The 22,607-nt window shown below is 41.5% G+C and overlaps 1 protein-coding gene across 3 annotated transcripts in view; it reads right to left on the reverse strand.

Annotated features, from left to right (window-relative positions):
• The window catches only part of mast1a (microtubule associated serine/threonine kinase 1a), a 68,230-nt gene that overhangs the window by 31,446 nt on the left and 14,177 nt on the right, over positions 1-22,607 (reverse strand). For 2 of the 3 annotated variants that reach the window (XM_065958449.1, XM_065958444.1), the window contains one exon: positions 1,028-1,116. In XM_065958449.1, coding sequence (XP_065814521.1) covers positions 1,028-1,116 — 89 coding nt within the window. Of the gene's footprint in view, positions 1-1,027; positions 1,117-19,115; positions 20,024-22,607 lie in introns of those variants that run through there. The other variant, XM_065958455.1, reaches the window with a different exon arrangement.

The raw sequence follows: 22,607 nt of genomic DNA on the forward strand, positions 1-22,607 counted from the left end.
CACACATTGAGGTTTACGCGGGTCATGAACTCATCTTGATGTTTGGAAAATTAGTTTATTCACACTGTTGTCCTGAACGCTCAAATCAAATCTATCCTTTGCTCGCTGTGGTGGTCAGTATGCACTCTTAGCATTTACTACATTGTGTCTTGTAATGTGTAACTATGACAACCCAGGACAGAGAGCTCTCAAGTCACCAGCTGCAAATGTACTGTACATTTCTGTCTTTTAAATTCTCTCTTTAAATATAGTGATAACCCTTATTTTTCTTGTGTCTTCCAGTTAAAGGCAGAATATACGACTTCTTGTCGCCCTTGAGCAACAGCATGAAACCAAAAAAACTTGCGCTGCATTGTTGTGTTAGCATGCTAATGCCAGCGCTCTTCATTTTGCTCGTATCTTAACACTGCATGTAAATTTACACGAAATGACCGTGATCTAAAAGCGCTTACGTGACATCCAAATAAGCAGTGAGTACAGTATGTTATTCTTCCTTTCTCTAGTCCCTCAATTAAACAACTTTTATACGAGAAGGGGGTGAGCGTTGTAGACAGTCATGACTCAGAGAGTTATTTTCAGAGGATATTGATTTCTGCTACACGCTACAAGTGTGAAAAATCTTCCTTTAAATTATCTTAAATTAATATAATATAAACTTCCTCTGGATTTTTGTTCAGGTTTAATTTCCAAACCATGAAAAAGCTTTTTACATATCCTGCTCAAAAGACGCTGACCACTGCAATTTCATGTAAACTGTCTTTCTGAGACGAAACAAAACTCCTGCAGAAAATCCCACAACACAAGTGGGAGGAAAGGTTTGCAAGCAGTTAGCTTCTAATAATAGTGTACACACACCCTCCTTCTGGAGTGAAGAGACACTAAGAAACGGCACATACAGAAGCTAAACGGGTTACAAATGCTGTAAATGAAACTTCAAAGTTTGTTTGGCATCAAATCTTCCCATTAAAAAAAAACAACAAAAAAACAGCTAAATAAAGCGCTGTGTCTATAACAGTTGAATACTGACCTATGTGTCCGGGCAGTGGGGAGTGCGGCCGTGGCAGCGTGGGGGACGTACTGGTCAGGATGAGGCTTTTCCGGTTACTGGTTCTGCAACTGGGACACACAAAGAACAGAGAGAACGTCGATATTTGTCTTCATTAAATGTAAGGCGTCATGTATATCAGACAGATGATGGCTGCCCCTCCCTCACCACACAGTGACCCTGAGCTTAATGAATATTCCGTGTCTGCGGTCTCACTTGTCACCGTGACTTAATGTATAGCCTTCAGTGCGGCATGTGCTGTGTGTGTTTCCTCGTGAGTATAGTATACCGCTGTGTGCGTTTGTGTGTGTTAGTGTGTGTGTGTGTGTGCGTACATGCGACAGGTCATAATGCAAGACTTTATTGACATCCGCCCATCCACGAGGGAGAGCGATGGAGCAACAAAGATTTTTTAATTTCCTCCAGGTCCAGCCCCGCGACGGCTGCTGCCACGGAATATAAAAAAGCAGGAGTGATGAGACGACGGAGGGATGGAGAGACTGTCGGAGAGGAAGAAAGGCTCCCAGGGAGGACAGGTATAGAGCGTGATTGAGAACAGAAATGATTGAACCATAAAGGCTTCACACGCCGGAGGTGTCATTGAAAGCTCACACACACACACACACACTTATTGTCTTACATAACAGCTTGTAAAGAGGGCGGTAGGTTTTTCAGGTGTTATTTTCATGTGTGGATTGGGTTTTTTTTTTTGGTTTTTTTTTGCTTGTGGGCCTTTCCGTGCTTGTCTGCATGCTTCACTGGAGTGCCTGTCAGAGCCGATTTCACAGAGCAGAACCACATCTGACAAACAATACAAGTTTTCTCCCCGTTGCGTCAGCCAGAAAGCTGCTGCTCTACGCCTGCACAGGAACTGCTGTAAATCATAGATGTGCTGATTAAACACTGACGAAGACACGGTCGCACAACACATGTTTTTTTGTTTTGATGCATCACCCCTTGATCTATAATCTGGATTCCCCCCCCCCCCCCCCTCCCCTTTATCCTCCTTTTTAGTACCTCTCTTCTTCTTCTTCTTCAGCATTTGATAAAAGACATCAAACCCCTGGCAGGATTTTATTGGTGGCAGGCGGTGCACCTCCGTGGGCGCCAGCTGAGGGAAAGCTTGTACTCAACGTTGCAGAACAGAGGAGGATCATATTGAAATATTTAAGAGAAATGCATTAGCTTTGGAGGGAGGGCCTGGAAGTGGCTTAGCACGTTCATCGCTACAGCACTCAGAAGATGAGAACAGAGGAGAAAGGCACAAGGCTGAGCAAGGAAGAAAAATCAAAAGCAGGACGTGATAACAGTCGATTCCTCTGATTTCTCTTTTGTGTGTCAAGCTCCTCGTTTCTTCATTATTACCGCCACACTCTAACCTGCAATGCAATCGTCTCTCCCTTCACTCTTTCCCTTAACCCTCCCAGTCCCACAGTTTCATCTCAATCAGAGGCTGAATCACTTGAGCATACTCTCGCCGAGCTTCACTCCTGCACGTATTCTTAGCTTTTTGATTCATGATTCATCACATCTTCGGGTGCCAGTGAATCGTCATATGGCAATGATTCACTTTTTTTTTTTTTTTTTTTTTTTAGGTGGAGTGTCTCATGCATCAAACCTTATATTACCAAAATTGATTCAACCTAACGTCCCTCTTTTTCTCTGACTTTTTTTCGACTTCATGTTATTTTCAGTTTTTCATTCTCATAACTGTCTCTAGATTACTCATCTGTTTCTTCTTCATCTCTTCCACTACTTTCTCAGTATCCTGCTCCATTCCTTCTCTGCTTTCTCCTCTTTTAAAATTAACTCCGACTGATGAATAATTGAAACCCAGGAAGTCAGGGGGAAACTAATTCTTCTCTGTAACGCTCCTTTTGAGGGTTCTAGAGTCGACTGAACTATTACAGACGGTAACAAAATGAAAACCCAACAGGGCAAAGCAATCTAATCTCCCCATAAAGCCAGAAGTCTCTTGCAGCCGCTGTTCTTTATAACATTGTTATCTTAAATGAATGCTGCAAAAGGGCATCTTGCCCCGAGCACTTCTACTGTAAGGAAAAAAAAAAAAAAAGGAAAGTTAAATAGGAGGGCTGCTTTTTAGTCGGTACTCCAGCAGCCAGTCACATATTTATCACCAGAGAAAGGTCACGTTTGAGTTCTGCCACATGTATTCCTGCAAACTATGAGTGTTTGATAGAAGAAGCAGGGAGGCGTGACAAGCAGAAACATCCATCTGTGAAAGCTCACACTTTTTATATTTCAGTGTTTTCTGTTATTTATGGATGATCAAAGTGATGGGACAATACCACACATGGTATAAACAACTATAAAAGAATGCTACGATAATAATTCAATACCCTACAGAGTACACAGTGGAGGATGATCGGGGGGGGGGGGGGGGGGGGGGGGGGAGGGGGGGGGGGAGGTGACGACGACGTTTAATCGTTTAGTCAGCTAAATGTGAACATCCTTACTCTGCAGATAAAATACATTGGGGATTAAAATTTCTCTTACATATGGTCCAATGTTGGTTTTTATGTTGGATCTATTTAAACAGGATTGAACAGAAACAAAAAAAAAACAACGATCTCCATCTGACCACAGAAGGCTAAATTTGATTGGTTCATTTGGTGAATCTAGACATAAAATAAATGGGTTCATAAGTACATGAGTGTGAAGCAAAGGGAATCTCCTTCTGCTTCAACATGTCACCCCTGCTCCTTCTTTGGATCATTAAAAAGGTAGTGACACATTTTTAAGAGGCAGCTCATTTGAACTTGTCATGTTGCCTGTCGTCCTCTGAGATCCCGGCCACATAATCAGCAGCAGCAACGCAGTAACAGCGTTCGCAGTCAGGAGAGGTGACAGGAGCGGATCCAGGAGGCTGTTACGGAGTTATGACCAACATGCTGTGTGGATACCCTAAGATAACGGAGGTGATGTGTGTGTGTGTGTGTGTGTGTGTGTGTGTGTGTGTGTGTGTGTGTGTGTGTGTGTGTGTGTGTGTGTGTGTGTGTGTGTGTGTGTCTCTGTGACTTTAAATCACTCTGTCATGGTTATGGTCGAGCAGCCTGGGCTCATCTTGCCTCACACTGGGTAAGGAGGAGTGTGTGTGTGTGTGTGTGTGTGTGTGTGTGTGTGTGTGTGTGTGTGTGTGTGTGTGTGTGTGTGTATAACAGTTAGTTTACCTCACATTAGCATGCTAAAATCGTAAATCCAAAGCCAAACAATCCAGCACTACATCATCCACCCACCTATTTCTTTTGACAGATAGTCACATTTGGATTCGTTCAGTCATCCACTAACGCGCACATTTTTTAACAGCAAACAGACACTATGCTGGAAATGAGCCACTTTCTTTTAAAAATTCAGACATGTTCAGACTTAATTAGGTAAATCAAATTGTCTCTGATCTTAACGAATTGACTAAGAAGAAGAAATATGAAGAGAAAGCAGAAAGAGGGAAAGGAGGACGGCATGAACAACGTCACCATAGCAACACATCTAGAGTCAAGCTCAAAGCAGGCAGCGACATCTCTGACTGTTTTCCTCTTCTTTTTTTTTTTTTCCACCAGAGCACACACTGAGAAACAGACAAGTTGTGTTAAAGCGAATAAAATCCTGGAGCACCCGATTGAATCGGCTCTGAACTGAGGCCAGCGAAATCCAAAACTATGACCTCACCCTGCAGCCAAACACAACCCTGTGATTCAGTGTCTGCTGATACGGCTGAGCCACAGATTGTTTGTGTTGCTACATATGAGTGCCATGTTCATAATCCATCATAATCCATTGTGTGTAATCCATCATGCAGGCTCATTCTGTGTGTGACAGTGGAGTAACTGGGAGGTGTGGGTTGCTGTCGGTCAAACACAGTGTGATTCATTGGGGTCAACGGTGCATGTTGATGTTGAGTGGGGTCTCTGTCGATGGACTCTAGAGCTGATGAGAAAGCTGTGAGCGAGAAACAACTTCTATTATGTGAGAGAAAGAGAAGAAAAGTGTGTGTGTGTGTGTGTGTGTGTGTGTGTGTGTGTGTGTGTGTGTGTGTGTGTGTGTGTGTGTGTGTGTGTGTGTTATGGTGCCACCATGTGTCACCGAATCAGTCCAAAGGTGTAGAGCAGCAGAGTTTTTAATAAGCCTGTTTGCCAAACAACCTACAAGTACTAACTGAACTGAAGCATGCAACTTTATTGTGCACATTTTCAATTCTAGTATAGAAGTTTTGACGAAGAAGAAGTTGCTATGGATCACTAAGAAAATATATTTTACAACCAAGAGCCTCTGCTTCTTGACAATACGAGCATGATGGCAGAGAGAGGATATGTATCAGTCTGTATCAGTCCGGCCTGCTCTTTGAGAAAGTGTTCACCGAGCTGAAAGGTTGAGCCCTGCTGAATAAAGAGAGCGCAGTCGTCTCTGTTGGCAGCAACATGAGGAATGACTATGAACACTGAAAAGTCTAGCTGCATTCTGAATGAAAGCCACGCAAATTAGGCCAAATCTGCAATGTGTGACATGATTCAACATTATGAGAGAAGCTAAAACTCAAAGATTCTTTGTTTGCTGTATCTTTGTTTGCAACATGTCCACTCCTTACGGAATCAAAAGAGCATTTTCCTACCAAAACTAGAAGCAATCCATCTAACCCCCCCCCTATCCACACATACTCCATCAGCGCCACGGTTATGCTCTGTCGGACGGTGCACGCCCTGCCCCACTGGATCTGTTTGAGGAACATGAGGGCCGCCATGATCGGCTGTACAGTGTACACACACACATCACAGGAGAATTACAACATCATGCGGATGCCTGTTTTGACGTAATGTTAATAAATCGATGAAAAATACTCTTGCGAGTCCGTATTTTTGTGTTTCATGGGCATGCAGACTCCACAAACCAGGAACCTTCTCGCTGTGAAGCAACAACGCTAACCACTGAGCCACAAACTGAGATACAAAGATAAGAGGTGCAATGGAGGAGCTGTACAGTTTTGCAGGTTAGTGTAAGATGGTTGTGTGTGCAAATATCTTTCAGTATAAAACTATAGTGTGCATTGTTGTGCATTGACTCTTGGACTGGATGAATATTACAATCGAAATAATATTATTGGTACACAGAGGTATTCTTCCAGTGACAGAGCTGCATGGTGACAATGTTAAGGGGATAATACAAACAGACAATGTCAAAGGTAACCAAGTGTGAAAGAGCTAAAGCCAAAACACAAACACAGACACACAGATGTGGCAGCCAACAACGCCTGGCTGTGACTCTCTGCAATAATAAAATCCAATGCTGTCATTGGCTGCAATGCTCCGGTCAGCGCGCCGTTGGGGGGGATCAAAGGTTAAATCTGCGGTAATGACTTGTACTGGAGCTTTGACGAGCAATTATCCCCCTGCAGGCCCTCAGCTGGCACAGGGCCATTAGTTTCTCACACACACACACCCTCATGAATGCACACAAACAAACACACGCCTGAAACTGTTCCTGACCGTCCACACTCATTACAGCGACAACAGTATCACAAATTATATTCCAAAAATGCAAGTTATTAAACATTACATATTTATTGCTTGACTGATCGCTCTGTTCGAACTTGTTTTGGCCAAGCGGCAACCCTCTGGTGCTGACAAATGAAGCCAATACAGAAGGGAAAGAAACTGCAGTTCCTCAAGAGTCCACTTGAGGTTGGCTCCAAAAGCCAGGAAGCCCCATATACAACCATCTTTAAATATCCGTGTTTAAAGCAGAATGGCACATTTTTACAGCCTGGTACAAATCACACTTATGGTCAGGAAAGCGGTTGTACCTTAGATTGTAAATATTAATGGATGAAGCCTTAGTGACGTCACCCATCTGTTACTGCAGGGGGCTTTGGAATCCCATCAATGGCTGCCGCCATTCTGGAAATGCTGTCTGAGCCTAACTTTCAGTCAACCTAACGACAGGCTAAGAGCTGGAGTTGAGGCGGGTTTTAAGCCTCTTGATAATCCGTGACACCTTAGACACACATCCTATTGTGAATACCTCTTATCCTTCATATATTTAAAAAAAAAAAGGATGAGTTATCAAAACATTCACCCACCATACAGTGTGTGCTGATCAAGACGAGAGCTTTTTGAACCAGGCTCAGACTCCTGCTGTAAAAACAGTTTTTTTTGGCGTTTTTTGGTTTCAGTTTAAGTTTATGTTCATTTTGCAGCCCCCTGTCTGTGTACTATTTAGATTGACCTGTACATAAGGAAGTCATTTTCATTTAAACAAAAATATCTCATCCTCATTTATGACCAATCAAACACATCAATTATTGTGAATATTTGCTGTTTCAAATGTAAAGTAAAGTCTGTTTCTGCAGCATGCTGTTAATGTCTGACACCGACCCGGCAGGAGCTGTTTGGAGATAATAAAAAAAAAAAACTATAAAGAAAAAGTCAATCTTCTCATAGATGTTCTTGTTTGCTTTTGTAGCTCATATAAAGTAATTAATTATATTTCAGTTTGTTTCATAAGCAGCTAAAAACTCATAAAGGAGGACTCATAGAGAGTATATAAACTCATAAAGGAGCTTTCACTAAAAAAAGAAACATTTTCTCGTATATTACGTACGTAATGATTATTATTCTTGTTATTCCTCGTCTAATTGTTTTATTATCCTCATTCCTATTTATAAAAAGTTGTTTTAAAGAATTGTATTTAGGTCATTATGTTTCTCTCATCCTTTTTTATTATTTCACAAATTACTTCTCGTGTGTCCTTTCTTCTCTAGTCGGCTCCATCCACAAACTACAAAAGCCTCTGGCAGGTTTATATTTTAGCAGGATAGCCGAGAACATTCATTATAAACAGGCGATTACTGATAAGAACACAACAGCGCTGACCGTCAGCCGTTTACACAAAACAGCTCCACATTATGCAAAATCAATTAAAGGAACGAGTCTATTCAGAGCACAGCTCCGATACTGAGGGCCCGATGGCACATTGTGACATGACGTTTAACTGTCTGGTGCGGGACGTTATTAACACGGGCAACCACGTGTGTGTTCCTCTGTGTGTGTGTGTGTGTGTGTGGAGACAGAGAGAGAGGAATGTCTGTGTATCATGACTGTTTATGCACATGTGAGCCTGTGACTGGTGTGAGCGTGCTTAATGTGTTTAACCAGGTGGATTATTAACTCGGTCTGTGTGTGTGTGTGTGCGTGTGTGTGTGTGTGTGTGTGTGCGTGTGTGTGTGTGTGTGTGTGTGTGTGCGTGTGTGTGTGTGTGTGTGCGTGCGTGTGTGTGTGTGTGTGTGTGTGTGTGTGTGTGTGTGTGTGTGTGTGTGATCTGTCAGCCATAAGTGTCATCTTCTGCCCTAAGTGCTGACTCACAGGGCACAGAGGACACCAGACCTTCCATCGATCCACCCAGGCTAACTTCCTGTTAGGTGACATCTGTCTGTCTCTCTCTCTCTCTCTCTCTCTCTCTCTCTCTCTCTCTCTCTCTCTCTCTCTCTCTCTCTCTCTCTCTCTCTCTCTCTCTCTCTCTCTCTCTCTCTCTCTATTCAATTCAATTGGCTTTAATGGTGTGACGTTATCTAAAACGATACACAATGCACAATCTGATCATATAAATACATAGTTATAATAAAGGTATTATTCTTTATAATACCTAAAGATGAATAAAAAATATCTTACATACAAACTTCTGTAGCTGTGTGACCTGCAGTTACCTACTCTTCTAGCGGTTCAACATTTGTGAAGAATCATTTGAATCTGTTTCTCTTTGAAGGGTAATAAAGCCAGGGATTTAATCATTCAATTATTAGAAAATGTTAAAATGTTTCTATAAATTCTTTGTACTTGGGACAACTAGTGAGGGAATGAGTTTCTGTTTCCACATGTCCTGTTCCACGGTGCACACAGACTCTCTGAGACCATTGTCTCTTAATGGGACCAGTTTCAATTGTGACTTTATGATTACTGAGCCTCCAGTGTTTGATTTTTCTGTTGTCTATTTGTTCTCTCTCTCTCTCTCTCTCTCTCTCTCTCTCTCTCTCTCTCTCTCCCTGTCTTTGTCAGGACCTTTTCAAGGTGATTGGTGTATGTTTACAACAGCTGGAAATGAGATGGTAATGGACAGGATAATATGCTGCCCCAAACAATGCTCTTTGGACAAACAGACTGGTCCTAGTTAGATCGTCCTATTACACAACATCCGCTGTTTTTTGTTGTTAGCGTCCAGCACATTCACAAAGATCCAAATGGATCCGTCAAGTCTGGAAAAGGTCCAAATCGAACTAAGTGTGCAGATTTATGGAGCGTGAGATGGAGGGGATGAGTGAGTGATGCTGACGGGCCGAAGGTAAAAGCAAACAGGTGATGAACAAAGAAGAATAAAGGTGGAATTAAAACAAGAAACATGTGCTTAATTGGCTCTTCATGTTGCTAAGCATACAGAGAAACCCAAAAGGAGGAATTTGCTGTTAATCCCCAAATAAGGAAGATGAAAAAGGAGAGGAAAATGATGAAAACAGTGACCTCAACAGTGAAATCTAGAGCTTTAAAGTTGCATTAGAAAGAAAAATATAGTCAAAGAATGAGGGTAAAAAGTGAACGGCAGAGAAATGAGGTCAGAGAAAAAAAGAAATACTGACTGAGTCATACCTCAGAAAAACAGCAGTTCTTTTGGCAGTTCATTGTGTGACTAATTCTCAGCATTGAAACAGGACTTTGTGCCAGTTCAATAAACAGAAAGTATGTTTTATTGTCATCCCTTTAGCTTGTTGGTTAGCTTGTTTTGTGATTAAATAAAAAAGCTGGCTGGTGACAAAGAAGCTGAATTACACTGAATTATAAACATGTTGGCTGGCAGACAGAATCTATCGCTTACTAAACATGCTGGCTTCCTGATTTGATATCGTAGCGGACTGATCACGTGGCTGGATGCTCAACAACCGTGGTGTTACTGAAGCTGTTTTCTAAATCCATTTAAAGAGGAGCTGTGCTGAAATCGACACTCGAACAAGTCAAATCACATCTGGACTGCCTGGTCCTCCACAACATCAGCCTGGGTTATTTATTCCAAGACCTCTTAAACGTTGTGTGACACCACTTGCTTAACTATAAATGAACATTTCCACATTTTGGGGAACATGCTTTTATAATTGAGGAAACATTGAGGCACATTTATATCAGTGTGCCAAGTATGAAACAGGAACCTGGAGGTCATTAGCCTAGCTTAGCACGAGCAACGCTATCAGGGTGAAACAGCCATTTGGACGTATTTGAGATTCAAAAAATATGACCTCCTGTACATCTAAGACAAATGTGGCATGTTCGAGGTTGTATTGTTTGGTAAACATCATCAGAATTGTGAAGACACACAACAGGATCGACAGTTTTAAGGGGAACAAGCTTTTCATCAGCATCAGGGAGTCTTTTTGTTTTAGTGCTAACCGATAAGTTGACTCATTTATATCGCCACTAAGAGACGACGTCAGGCTTATTTTTCAACTGTGACAGAACAAGAATTACCATTCACATTCTTCTTTGTTTGTGCTAAGCTAAGCTAATTGTCCGCTAGCTTTGGTTTCTTGATAAATAAACAAACATGAAAGTGATATTAATAAAACACACCCAACTCAAAGCAACAAAGTGTAAAAGCTAAATGTTGGACTGGTTGTCAAAAGGTTGTCAAATGTTTTATGTTTCGAAACTTTTGGATACCACATGTTTGAATACGATTAAATCTGTTATTTTAATGATCGACAGCATCTGGAAAAAATATATATATTTCATAAGTCAGGTTCATAGAAGAGGAAAGAATCCATCAAAGTTTGTAATCAAACACCTGCACACTGCCTTAATCGCACTCATATGTTGGAAGGGTGCAGGTTTTAACTTGCCAATTAAAACAATAAATTACCGCTTCCTATTTGTTGCACATATTTTGATCTTATTAGTATTGTACTGAAGTTTAGAATTTAGGTACTCTGACAACCTCTAATGTTGACACATCACTTGGAAGGAAGATTTTAGATTGTTTTGTCATATTTTTATTGGTATGAGAGTCCAGTCTGGGGTACACTTTGGTTTAACTACTTGGTTTAAATCCTCACACTGCTTGTTTGATCTGAGGATGACAATGAAAATGTGATTATGTGACTTTCCCCCAATCCGAATACAAACAAATGTGAGGCTTGAACCAGTTTCAGTCTGAGGACATTCAAAATCAAAGTAACCAAAGCATCACTGGTCTGAAACAAACCACAGCCGAGGCACAGCACATAAATAAAAACCCATCAGTACACGGTAAACATCCAGACGTCTATTTTAGTCGCGTCACTTCTCTCCAGTCTAAGGTGTTGTCAGATGTCCTCTGAAGGTGTGAAAGTGTATCCTCAGGCAGAGTGACGCAGTAGGAAGTTGTGGCTGTGCGAAGACGACCTATCTGGATCTTTCTGCGTGTGTCATTATCCATGTCTCATCTGCAGGTTTCCTGTTTGTCGGCATTTGTTTCTTGTGTTCATCTCTAGGTGCCTTTCTCATCCCTCTGTAAACGCTGCATGTAGAGACCCGAGAAGAGCTCTGAATCACGGCCGTCATGACATTACACTTTGTTCCAGACATGACCTTATTCACCGCAAATGATCCGCATCCATCCCCTCGAAGAATAAAACACTTCCCTCAGGGTGCAGAGCTCATTAGCATGAGTCTCGCAGCATGGCTAATAGACATTAAAAATGATTGAATCTGATTATGGATAATGCATATGGATTCACAAGCGAGTCACAGTTTCTATCTCTCTGAAGAAATGGCAGTATGTCGCTTAACTCGATATAATGTCTGGTGTAATACTGTGAGACTTTAAATTATGACACTTATTGTTTTAAACAGGCTTCAAGGGACAGCTAATGGTTGAACTGTACATAAACAGCATTGACTTCTAGTGACCAGATGGCGATTTACTCTGTTGTTAATACTTCAATATTAGGCCCTATATTACAAACTATATAGATATTTCATACATTAGACACAAACAATGATTTATTCTTGAGTGATTGGTTAAGAAACAAGGTCAGATTTGTAACAACATTGTTTTGATAATCTTTAAAATGTGCATCTCAAAGTTTTTTCTAATTGCATAAACAATTACTTTCAATTGTCATCCTCCAATCAGGGGTGGTTCCACGGCAACCTTCGAAAATCTGATTGGCCACACAGGGGCCGACCCAAAATCCTTAACTATGGCTGGCTCTTCACCCTTTTAGAGGCGGGACTTGTGCGGAAATCAAATGGTAAATGGACTTAAGCTTGTATAGCGCTTTTCTAGTCTTCTGACCACTGAAAGCACTTTTACACCACAGGTCACACCTACACATTCACACACTGATAGTAGAGGTTGCTATCTTAAGTGTCCATCAGAACTAACCCCATTCACACTCAGCCGACGAAGCAGTGGGAGAAATTTAAGGGGTTAGGTGTCTTGCCCAGCGACATATCGGACATGTGGCTGCAGGAGCTGGGGATCGGACCCCCGACCTTCAAGTTAAGAGACGACTGACTCTACCAACTAAACCACAGCCGCCCCCAACATGGACTGTGCTGCGAAAAACTATCTTTAAGTTTTAATCTGGTACATTTCCCTTAGATAGTGCTTCAAACTGTGACATGCATATTCTATTTCAGTCCTTAAAAAAGATGAGAAGATTTAAATATTTACATTTTGTTGTGTTCCTTATTAAAGTTAAACCAACTAGTCCGGGTAATATAATGGCTTTAAGATGCTACTGGTTAAAGTAGATATTATTAGTGAAGATAGAAAGATTACATACATGCTATTCTTTGTTGTGTTTGAAAACACATCATGCCAAAACTATTTATGTACGATCAAGTTGACTTGGAACAGGTTGCTTCTTTTCCTGAATAAATTCAATTTATTGTCACAAATGACGAGAAGAACGAGCAACAGGGGAATCTTCAATCAGTGGATTTTCAGCATGTGTGCTTACATAGATGGCATGAGTCATGTCTCTGCAAACTGCTGCCAATTAATGTTCAGTCGGACATAAATCATACCTGATGAATGTCCTCAAGGCTGAGCTAAATGCTCGTCATTTGGGAGTCAAATACAAAGCAGTATTTTTAATTAAAAGGTCATCACTGAAGAGTTTTAATACAAGGACAGAACTCTCAGTGAGATTTCAAGAGCAAAACTTTGAGCTAACACAAACTAATTAATCGTCATATTGAAAATTGTTGTTGTTGAGGCGGCTTTGTGTTAATGAATCAGACTTTAACCTCGACTTAACCTCAACTTACTGACGTTTTCAACTTGCTCACAGTCTTCTTTACTGGATGAATCAACTCAATCTGTTCTCTAATTATATCTCTTTAAATGTCAATGAGTGACTTAGACAAACATATTTTCAGACTTTCTGGGGGGGCCACACTGTGCCTGGTGTTGCTCTTGAACTCTTGATACACTTTTAAATTAAACTGCGTTTGGAATCGATATGCAAAAAGGAGTAAATTCCTCATCCCCAAAATCATCAGTATGACATGGTAAGACACTGAGGTTGTCAAAAAATGTTCATTAATAAGATACGTTCTGATACCATGTGATTTAAAACAATTAAATCTCTATTATTTTCTTCTTTCTTTCTTTTTTTTATATCGATAGTATCTAAAAAGGATCAAAGCTATGAAAAAAAAGCAGAACTCGAGTGATATTTTCAACCCAAATATGCTGCACACAAAAGAGAGACAGCAGCAGTGTTCCATTCAACATCACAGGTTGTGAAATACTAGTTTCTAAAATACTTTCAGCACATCATCGAGACTCAAAAGTTACATGTATGTCTCTCACAAACAGAGAGTAAAGGAGGTGACAGCAATATCACATGGGTGACGTATTTTCACTCAGTCCTGACCCATGGACTGTTGGCTGTGAGCGCACAATGATTGAACTCACAGAAATGTCACCAGCACAGCATCATGATGAGAAGATCTGACAACCCAGAGAGCGGTAAGGGTTCAGTATAGGGGAAGACACAACCACAGACTTCGACTGGATTATGAATAATTGAGATGGATTTTCTTTTAAATGGATCCTTACACTATTTTTGGGGACAATTACAGACACTGACTAAATTGCACAAACACATACTTGTGTTTGTTGGTAAGTACAAACAAGAAATTCCTCAATAATGGACGTCTAGGACTTTGATTTATTTTCCTGTGGTATGGAGAGAAGTATCGATATCGTTTGATTTTTACTTGCATCGTAGTGTAGTTCAGACCAACCCTACATGACACTGCTCAGATCATCCCACAACATGAAGAGTTTGACATCACCTGTATAAATTCAAAACCTTCTCATCACACAACCTCAACGCACAGCCTGACTAACACAGATTCACATTTATGTGCAAGAAGTCATTTCAGCGGTCTGAATTGAATTCATATGCAGTCCGTGTTGCCAGGTTATATGTGTGTGTTATCATGTCACTGCAGTATCAAAGATAGACCACAAACAGTCTGTGTGTTTTGGTTAAGGCCGGCCTGAACAGCAGCCAGTAACAGATGGCGCCGTCATGGTACAAACAACAGGAGAAGAGCATGAGAAGGATTTTTTTTTTTCCATACTATCTTTCACGGGACAATTAATTTGTTAAAAAAAAAAAACATACCTGCCAACAGAACTGAAAATGTGCATGCTTAAGGCATCTGGTGCTGCGAAGAGGAAGATAAGCACCTCTGCTTTTGCAAACAACATGCTGAAACATATTTTAGGAAGCACCTTTTTTTTTTTTTTCTAATGGGCATAACAAAGCTGACTGCATGCTTCACTCTAACTATTGTTCATTTGTTGATGCCAAAGTAGATAATTGTACCTACTTATGAGCTGTGAGGTGCATCGTGTTAGTTTACGGAGCACTGAAGCTTAAAATAACCTCAAACCATCTGTCCCAAAGACAAAAACCACCAAAGCTGATCGGAGGTGTGTATAAAAAGAAAAAAAGCTACACAAATCAAATAACAATGTGTCCTGTGTTCGAGTGGGATGAGACGCCCAGTTTGTTGTTCATGAGTGGGATCATCTGCACGTAGCGCTGTACATCGTGTACACTGGAGGAATATGCATGAGTGGGATAATACTGCATGTGCTGTGTGAGATGGAGATAAACATGCACCCCCCTCATGTTCCTGGCAAGAACGAGAAAAAAAACACACTAAGACCCTTCTTTTGTTGTTTGTCATCTGGCTTCAGTCCCCTCACTGCCTCTCCTTTTTCTCCGGCTCCCTTTCATGATCCAAAACAACAAAGCGAGTTCACCTTCAAGTTGAGAGAGGAAGAAGGAAGTGAGGAGTGTATCGTCATGGGCTCGGTTAACCTCTGTGGGCTTCTCTTAAATGTAGGCTGAGACACTACCTCAGGCTACTGCCTTTCATCCAGCCCTGATCATGTGTTCCTGAAGCTCTGCTCTCTCTCTCTCTCTCTCTCTCTCTCTCTGTCTCCTGCTTCATCTTCTCGTTCTTACTCGCTCCCTTTAACTGCCCTCCTTCAGCTCAATCTGTTTGGGAGTGGGCACAAAGCATTATCTCTCTTAATTGCCACAGCAAGCCAAGAAAACACAACATGCACACAAATAGCGCTAATAACAATGCACACACACACACACACACACACACAATACAGAACAGCAGAAGGAGGGAATGGGAAGCAGAGAGCAAAGATAATTAAAAAGTAGAACGAAAGAATCACCAGGGATAAATAATTAGATGATATAAATAGCTCAAAATCAGGGCTATAGGAATTGAGTTACACTCTAGTGATGATACAACAGTAGAGTTTCAGCACCAACACAAACAAACAAAAACTTTTTAAAAGATACCTTACTTTGAAAAATGTGATGAGGTCTTATTTTTAGAATGATATAGAAACAAAAGTTCTCTACAGTTAAAGGAGCAATATGTAACTCTGACCCCTAGTGTTTAAAAGCGGTACTGCAGCCCAAATCCTAAGACATTGGAGAGCGCTGTCTCCCCCCGCCCCCTCCTCCCTAGAGTCAAGGTGCACGCAGGTTGCTTTGTTGTGGACACTGAAGCTTCAGTGTTTAGCCAGATCTGTACTGGTCTTGAAACCTCTTAACATAACCTCTCTCTCCATTTTTCAAACTTTTTTTATGGAGCTTATTAGAAAAATGCTGAAGCTTTTTAGATCGGGTAGAATCAGGTATATCTGAACCCGTTTGATTGCCTTAAAACCGCCTACCTTCTCAGAGCAAAACAAACACAGACCATTCTGCACAGGAATAGAAACTTAGAAGGAGGACATGCTGTGCTGTCGACAGAGAAGCCAGAATTCAACATAGCATGTTTCCAAATTTTCTGATTATACAGTAAGGTCAGTTTATGATTAAATTCAGTAAATATCTTACATATTGAACCTTTAAATGTATTTTTGTATTCTCTGTTGCCAGCTTATTTAGTACACCTAGTTACAACTAAAGCAGTCTGATAGAATAGTTATCTACATGAAGGTTTTTAATATTAAGCTGTTGTTTTGACAGTTTATAAGAGATGTTTATGGAACATTTTGGTCCCTTTGTAGGATGTAGTTTGTGGTTTAATTGATCTGTATTGTAGTGTGAGTGTGAATGTGTTTTTTTTTTTACCATCCAAATTATAATGATGAGGGCAGGCCAAAAACAGAAACACCTGTCTAACTTAATTCTAACAGTTCAACAGCTTTTCTAAAAGCTAGTTAGTTTTGAGGCATGATACCCAACGATATGCAACTATTAAGTATTTTTTTGCATAACTTACCAAACAAACAGGTACAAACAGTTCTCATCAAGCCCTGCTGAAACAACTGCGAATCAAATTTATCTAGAAAAAAAAAAGATAAAACGCTGAAAAGATATTTACTGGTTGTAAAAAGATATTTACTGGTTGTATTTCATTCTTCTGCGTGATTATGGATAATATCCTCCATGGACGCGTAGGTCGAGTGTGTATACAAACAAAGTCATGTGTGACCCAGGATGACCCCTCCTCCACTATAAAGGACCGGTGTCATCCTGTCATCATTCCTTTGTAAATCTTCTCACCACTCCAGATTCTGAGTGACTGAGAAGCTCTGGCGGTCGTCCAGAATTCATAGAGCCGTAGTTACATGCGTAACTTTCGTTTTAGTCTCTTAAAGCTCCTGTAAGGAAATATGGGTTTATGTTGATTTTGGCGCCCCCCCGTGGACAAAATAATATGTCTTATCTCTTTGCTGACTTTGCCCTTTACACATGTAAGTAGTGATTTCTGACACACACACAAATCTGATCCTGATTTCTTATGTTTCTTAAATTTCTTATTTATCTTTCCAGTGTATAAATCCAAACAGAAGGTTGTTTCAGCAGCGGGCTGTAAATCACATCATCTGTCACCTACCCGGTACCAGCATTTAAAATAACAAACTGGAAATTATCAATCTATAATTGACAGTTCTAGATCTATAGGCATCAGTATTCACTTCAGTACGTTTTGTGAGTACGTTTTCTTCTGAGATATCGTGATCTGCTTTTTTGTGCTATTATTTGACATCTAATTATTGTATCTAAAAAAAAAATTGGAAAATATCTGTACTCTCAGTTTCACCAACAATCACAAAGTATAAACCTCTAGTATGACAACATGGAACAAGGAAATTCACACGAGGAGCCGACATGAGGAAAGAACATTTTACACAAACATACAGAGTGCTAAACAGCAAACACACATGTGCAGGCCCTAACGCAAACACATGCATTATAATGCACACAGACACACACATCCTCTCTAATGAAGACATACACACACTGCACGGTGGCTAACAGTCAGAGGAGAGGAGGCTTTATTCCTGTTCATATACAGGACATCCTGCTGTTCATTCACTGCACAGTGGGGGCAACAGAGGCGACTCAGGCTAATCCCCCTGTGATCAGACGAGATGAAGACAGCTAAATGAAGCACAGCAGGAGAGGAAGAGGAAAAGGAGAGGAGAGGAGAGGAGAGGAGAGGAGAGGAGAGGAGGAGAGGAGAGGAGAGGAAGAGGAAAAGGAGAGGAGAGGAGAGGAGAGGAGAGGAAAATATGGTAGCCAGACCTGTTAAGTTAGAGACAGGTAGAGAGAGGGTGAATAAAAAAGAAGGAGGTGAAGAAGAGGAAGGAGGAAGAGGAGTGAGGACCTGAGCCAGCCAGACAGCACTCCAGCACTGCCCACTGTTGGCTCCCCGCTACATAAGCACTCCCTGGACACTGACAATAATGCTTTCACTTCATAATGCTATCTCTGGCTCCCAGGCTGCTGGCCAAGCGCACACATTCCTTCCTGTGTGTGTGTGTGTGTGTGTGTGTGTGTGTGTGTGTGTGTGTGTGAGAGAGAGAGAGAGAGCATATAAACATGTGTGTGTGTAAGAGTGAGATGTCAGCAGCCATAATCTAAGGCAGACTAAATCCTTGAGCACATCCTTGTGCATAACGACAATAACGCACCACAAGGGTATAAATAAAATACAAATCCAGCAAGGCTATGATTTTTATAGCGTGCACACATACTTAGAGCGCACACACAAAACCACACAATCACACACACACACACACACACACACACACACACACACACACACACACACACACACACACACACACACACACACACACACACACACACACACACACACACACACACACACACACACACACACAGGTAAATTATCAATCCTTGACATACTTTAAAAGCCTTTCAGGCATGCACTCATCAGATGTAAAAATATACTCTACGCACACAGACACATATACATGCATGCATTTAAAACATCAAACACACACAGAGACAGGCACTCTCTCTCTCTCTCTCTCACACACACACACACACACACCATATTGCTGGAGCTAAATGGAGACAGAGAGACAACTGTGAGACAGCATGAAAGCTGGCAGGGAGGACGGAAACATCATGGAAAAAACACAACAGCCTCCTCCGGTGAATCAACGCACACACACTAAAAACAGCGAGGGCACCACACAAACACAGATTGTTGCCATTTACCTTTTAGTGCGTCGAAACATGTTGCTAGTAGCAAAGGCTGTGTTGGCAGATGAACATGAGAGCAGCTGAGCCTTCAGACATGCACACACGGGAATAAACACACACACAAACACACACACACTCACACACTCACACACACGCGCACACAAAAACCACTCACACGCGCGTGCAGTCAAGAGGCAGCAATTACGCTCCACGCCGGCATGTCAGCCTCCTCTGGTCAGTTAAACACACGCGCACTCACCGACGTCTAGCTGCGATACTGTACACGCGAGTATGCAAGAGAGAGACAGATGAAAAGATGAGAAAGGTTTGAAAGATGTGTCAGAGACTAAGAGAACAAGAGAATTCAAGAGAGAGAGAGAGAGAGAGAGGGAGGAGGAGAGGAGGGAACAGGCTGTCGAGCATCCCGCTCAGAAGGAGAGAGAGAGGACTGTGGGGCTGCTCTCTCTCAAGGGTATCGTGCCAGGCCAGGAAGTGTAGAGCCACATAGCGAGGGGGAGGAGGGTAGAGAGAGAGAGAGAGAGAGAAAGAAAGAAAATAATAGACAAAAAAAAATCAGGTATGTGGTGTATGAATGAGAGAGAAAGAAGCAGTGTGTAGGAGAAAGTGAGCAAGGATGCAAAACAGAGAGAGAGAGAGAGAGAGTGAAAGCCAATCAGAGGAGAGCGAGCAGTGAACTGGAGACTAATGTGAATGACAAGACAAGAGGAAAGGAGAGACACAGAGGGAGAGAAGGGCGCCTAGAGTGTGTCTTTACATGCGAGTGGGAGTTATTTCATGTGTTACAGCTTGCTCATGAGCATGGGTTAAGGCGTTAGTAAAGACAAAGGTCATCAAAGTATAATTAATTAGCTGTTTCTGTGGCAGCAAAAACACAAATAGACATCTCCTCTTTTGCTTGGACTACCATTGTTGTCCAAAAAGTGATATTATACTTTTTTATTTAAAAAAAAAAAACATGGTCCGTTTGCTTCTTTTGAAGATATTAAATCATCACGCATTGAAGATTATTTAAAAGACATCTAAAGGGCATTGTAGCTTCAAGGAAATATGTTGAGGACTATTTTTCAAATGCATATTTGGTGTTCAAGGACAGAAGGACGATGTATATGGGATTAACTCTAAATAATCCTTGTTTATCATAGTGAAGGATCAGGTCACCCAGGGCAACGGTGTGGCTGATTTAGCCGTTTCCTTACAGTCTTTGTAACCACAGTGGAGGTCTATAATGTCACATCATACACATTAAGCAACCCCGCTGTTGTATTGGACCACATTTCCTTAATTTCCTTTTTTTTTTGAGTAAGTACAATAGACACTGATTTTTTACCATAGATAATATGAACCAGAGAACTAAATATGTTTTGACCCACAGCTGAAAATAGTCCCAATATAAATGCACTATTTATTTCCATGTGAGTAAAATTAGAAAAATAAAAGTGCATTACTCTGTCATTGTATTTGTTCTCTATTTTTAAATATTTACATGTACAGTTAGGAATGCACATTCATGCACGGACAGGAAAATGAGACAGATGGCCTAACACACGCTTGGTTTTTACGTCACCCTTACCACTTAAAAGCACATCAAGACACACTTTTTTTTGCCCTACATATCACAGGAGCTGCTCTGCAATGCCCAGCCAAGAGAGATGTCATTTCTCAGTATGTGTTTGAATGTGTGCTTGCTTGCATGTGTGTGCGCCCTCCCTCATTCCCTTTGAAACAAATCCACCAAATGTTAAGGCTGACGTTGGTTGACAGTTGCACAGTAGTGCTGAGGGGAGTAATTCAATAATGGATGCCGTCTCTAATGTGGGAGTCTGGATGGATAAAATATACATGGGAGAGAGGAGACGGGGGGAGGAGCTGGCAGGGAGGAGGGACGGGGGTGGTGATATCACTGAAACACAGTAGGGGGTCACAGACAGGGATGGGCAGCAGCATGATATCATATGAAGGACATGGTGTGTGTTTGTGTGAGTAACGTGGGAGTTTATTCTCCGTCTTTCAGGCTGAAGGATCTTTAGTTTGTAACCTTGCTGTCCTTCAGATTTCTCTATTCTCAGCCTGCTACAACCTCGAGTCATAACGTGTAAGACTCGACGCAGAAAAGGATGTGTGTAGAAATCCAACGGCGGGTTTGTGAGTTGGTTGCATGGACTGTATGAATCCTGTCGACACTTAACTTTCAATTTATCCAGTAACAGGCACGTGAGTGGAGTTTAGGTGGGCCTTGTGCCTCTTGGTAAACAGCTTCAAAGCAGCCACCTGTGAGCCAACTCAGCCACGCCCCTAATTATGCAAATGAATGAACAACGCTTGGCCTTTATACAAACAGAAAGGAGATTCACAACCCCGTAGAGTGTGTACCAATAAAGAAGTTAACTTATCAGATTAAAACTGTTTTTTTTTTTGCACCAGGCTGTAAACATGTTTACTTCTGCCTTTAATATGAGCATCTTAATATCGGTGCTTCCTTGGCATTTGGAGCCAGCCTCAAGTGGACACACCAGGAACTGCAGTTTTTTTGCACTCCCACACCGGCTCCATTTTTTCAACACTGGAGGTTGCCGCTTGGTTGGGTGCAGGGAGAGCTGACTGTGAGCCTGCAGCTCCGGTGTCTCCTTGATATCATGCTGTGACATCTGCCAGCCGCCACACGGTCAGAGGTCATGGACAAAACACACTCGTTTGACAGCGGTCAGGGACACACATGCACACTGCATGCTAAGATCACTGACACACACCCGGACACACAAAAGCGTGTGGCCAAAAGGAGTAAGGCAGTTAACTATAATTACACATGGATACAGACACACATATTAGAAACACTGAGCATGTTTACGCAAACTTTCATCAGACTATCGCTGGCATTCAGCAACTCTGTCGTCTGAAATGCATGCAGAATATTAAAAAGACAAACACTGTTACATGGCTCAGATTCTGCTCAAAGTACAACCCACAATCCGGAGAATGTGGAGTACAAAAATTAGATATTTCAAGTATTTCAACATTCAAAATGATGGCAGTGAAGTGTCCACATTTTGCAGAAAATTACAACCCCCTGCCCAAATTCAAATTCCTTTTACAGACAGCATCTGGAGCTGAATTGAGACGCTTGTCCAAAATTGTACCTGATTTTTGACGTGCTTTTAGCAAAAGAAGCAGCCAGCTCAGACTCTCCAAATCTAACTTTAGGAGTGGATGTGCTCTGTAAACTGTGACGAATACATGTGCCAGCTAAGACGGGCAACACTAAAAATCTTTTCCACCACTTGAAACAATATCCCAAGAGCAAGAAATGACTAAACATCCCAAACGAGTGTTAGTGGACTCTCAGAAAGCACCAGGTCAGTGAGTGTGACTCTCCAGCAGCAAAGTGTCATATCAGCGTTTTCCAGCCCTGAGCACTGGGCCCATGATTGTGAAATGTTCCTCTGTTCCTGTATAGTTTGTCATGTTCAGACAATAAAAAATGATGAAAAC

This window comes from Labrus bergylta, chromosome 1 (genome assembly GCF_963930695.1).
Source record: "Labrus bergylta chromosome 1, fLabBer1.1, whole genome shotgun sequence".
In the NCBI taxonomy this organism is placed as follows: domain Eukaryota; kingdom Metazoa; phylum Chordata; class Actinopteri; order Labriformes; family Labridae; genus Labrus; species Labrus bergylta.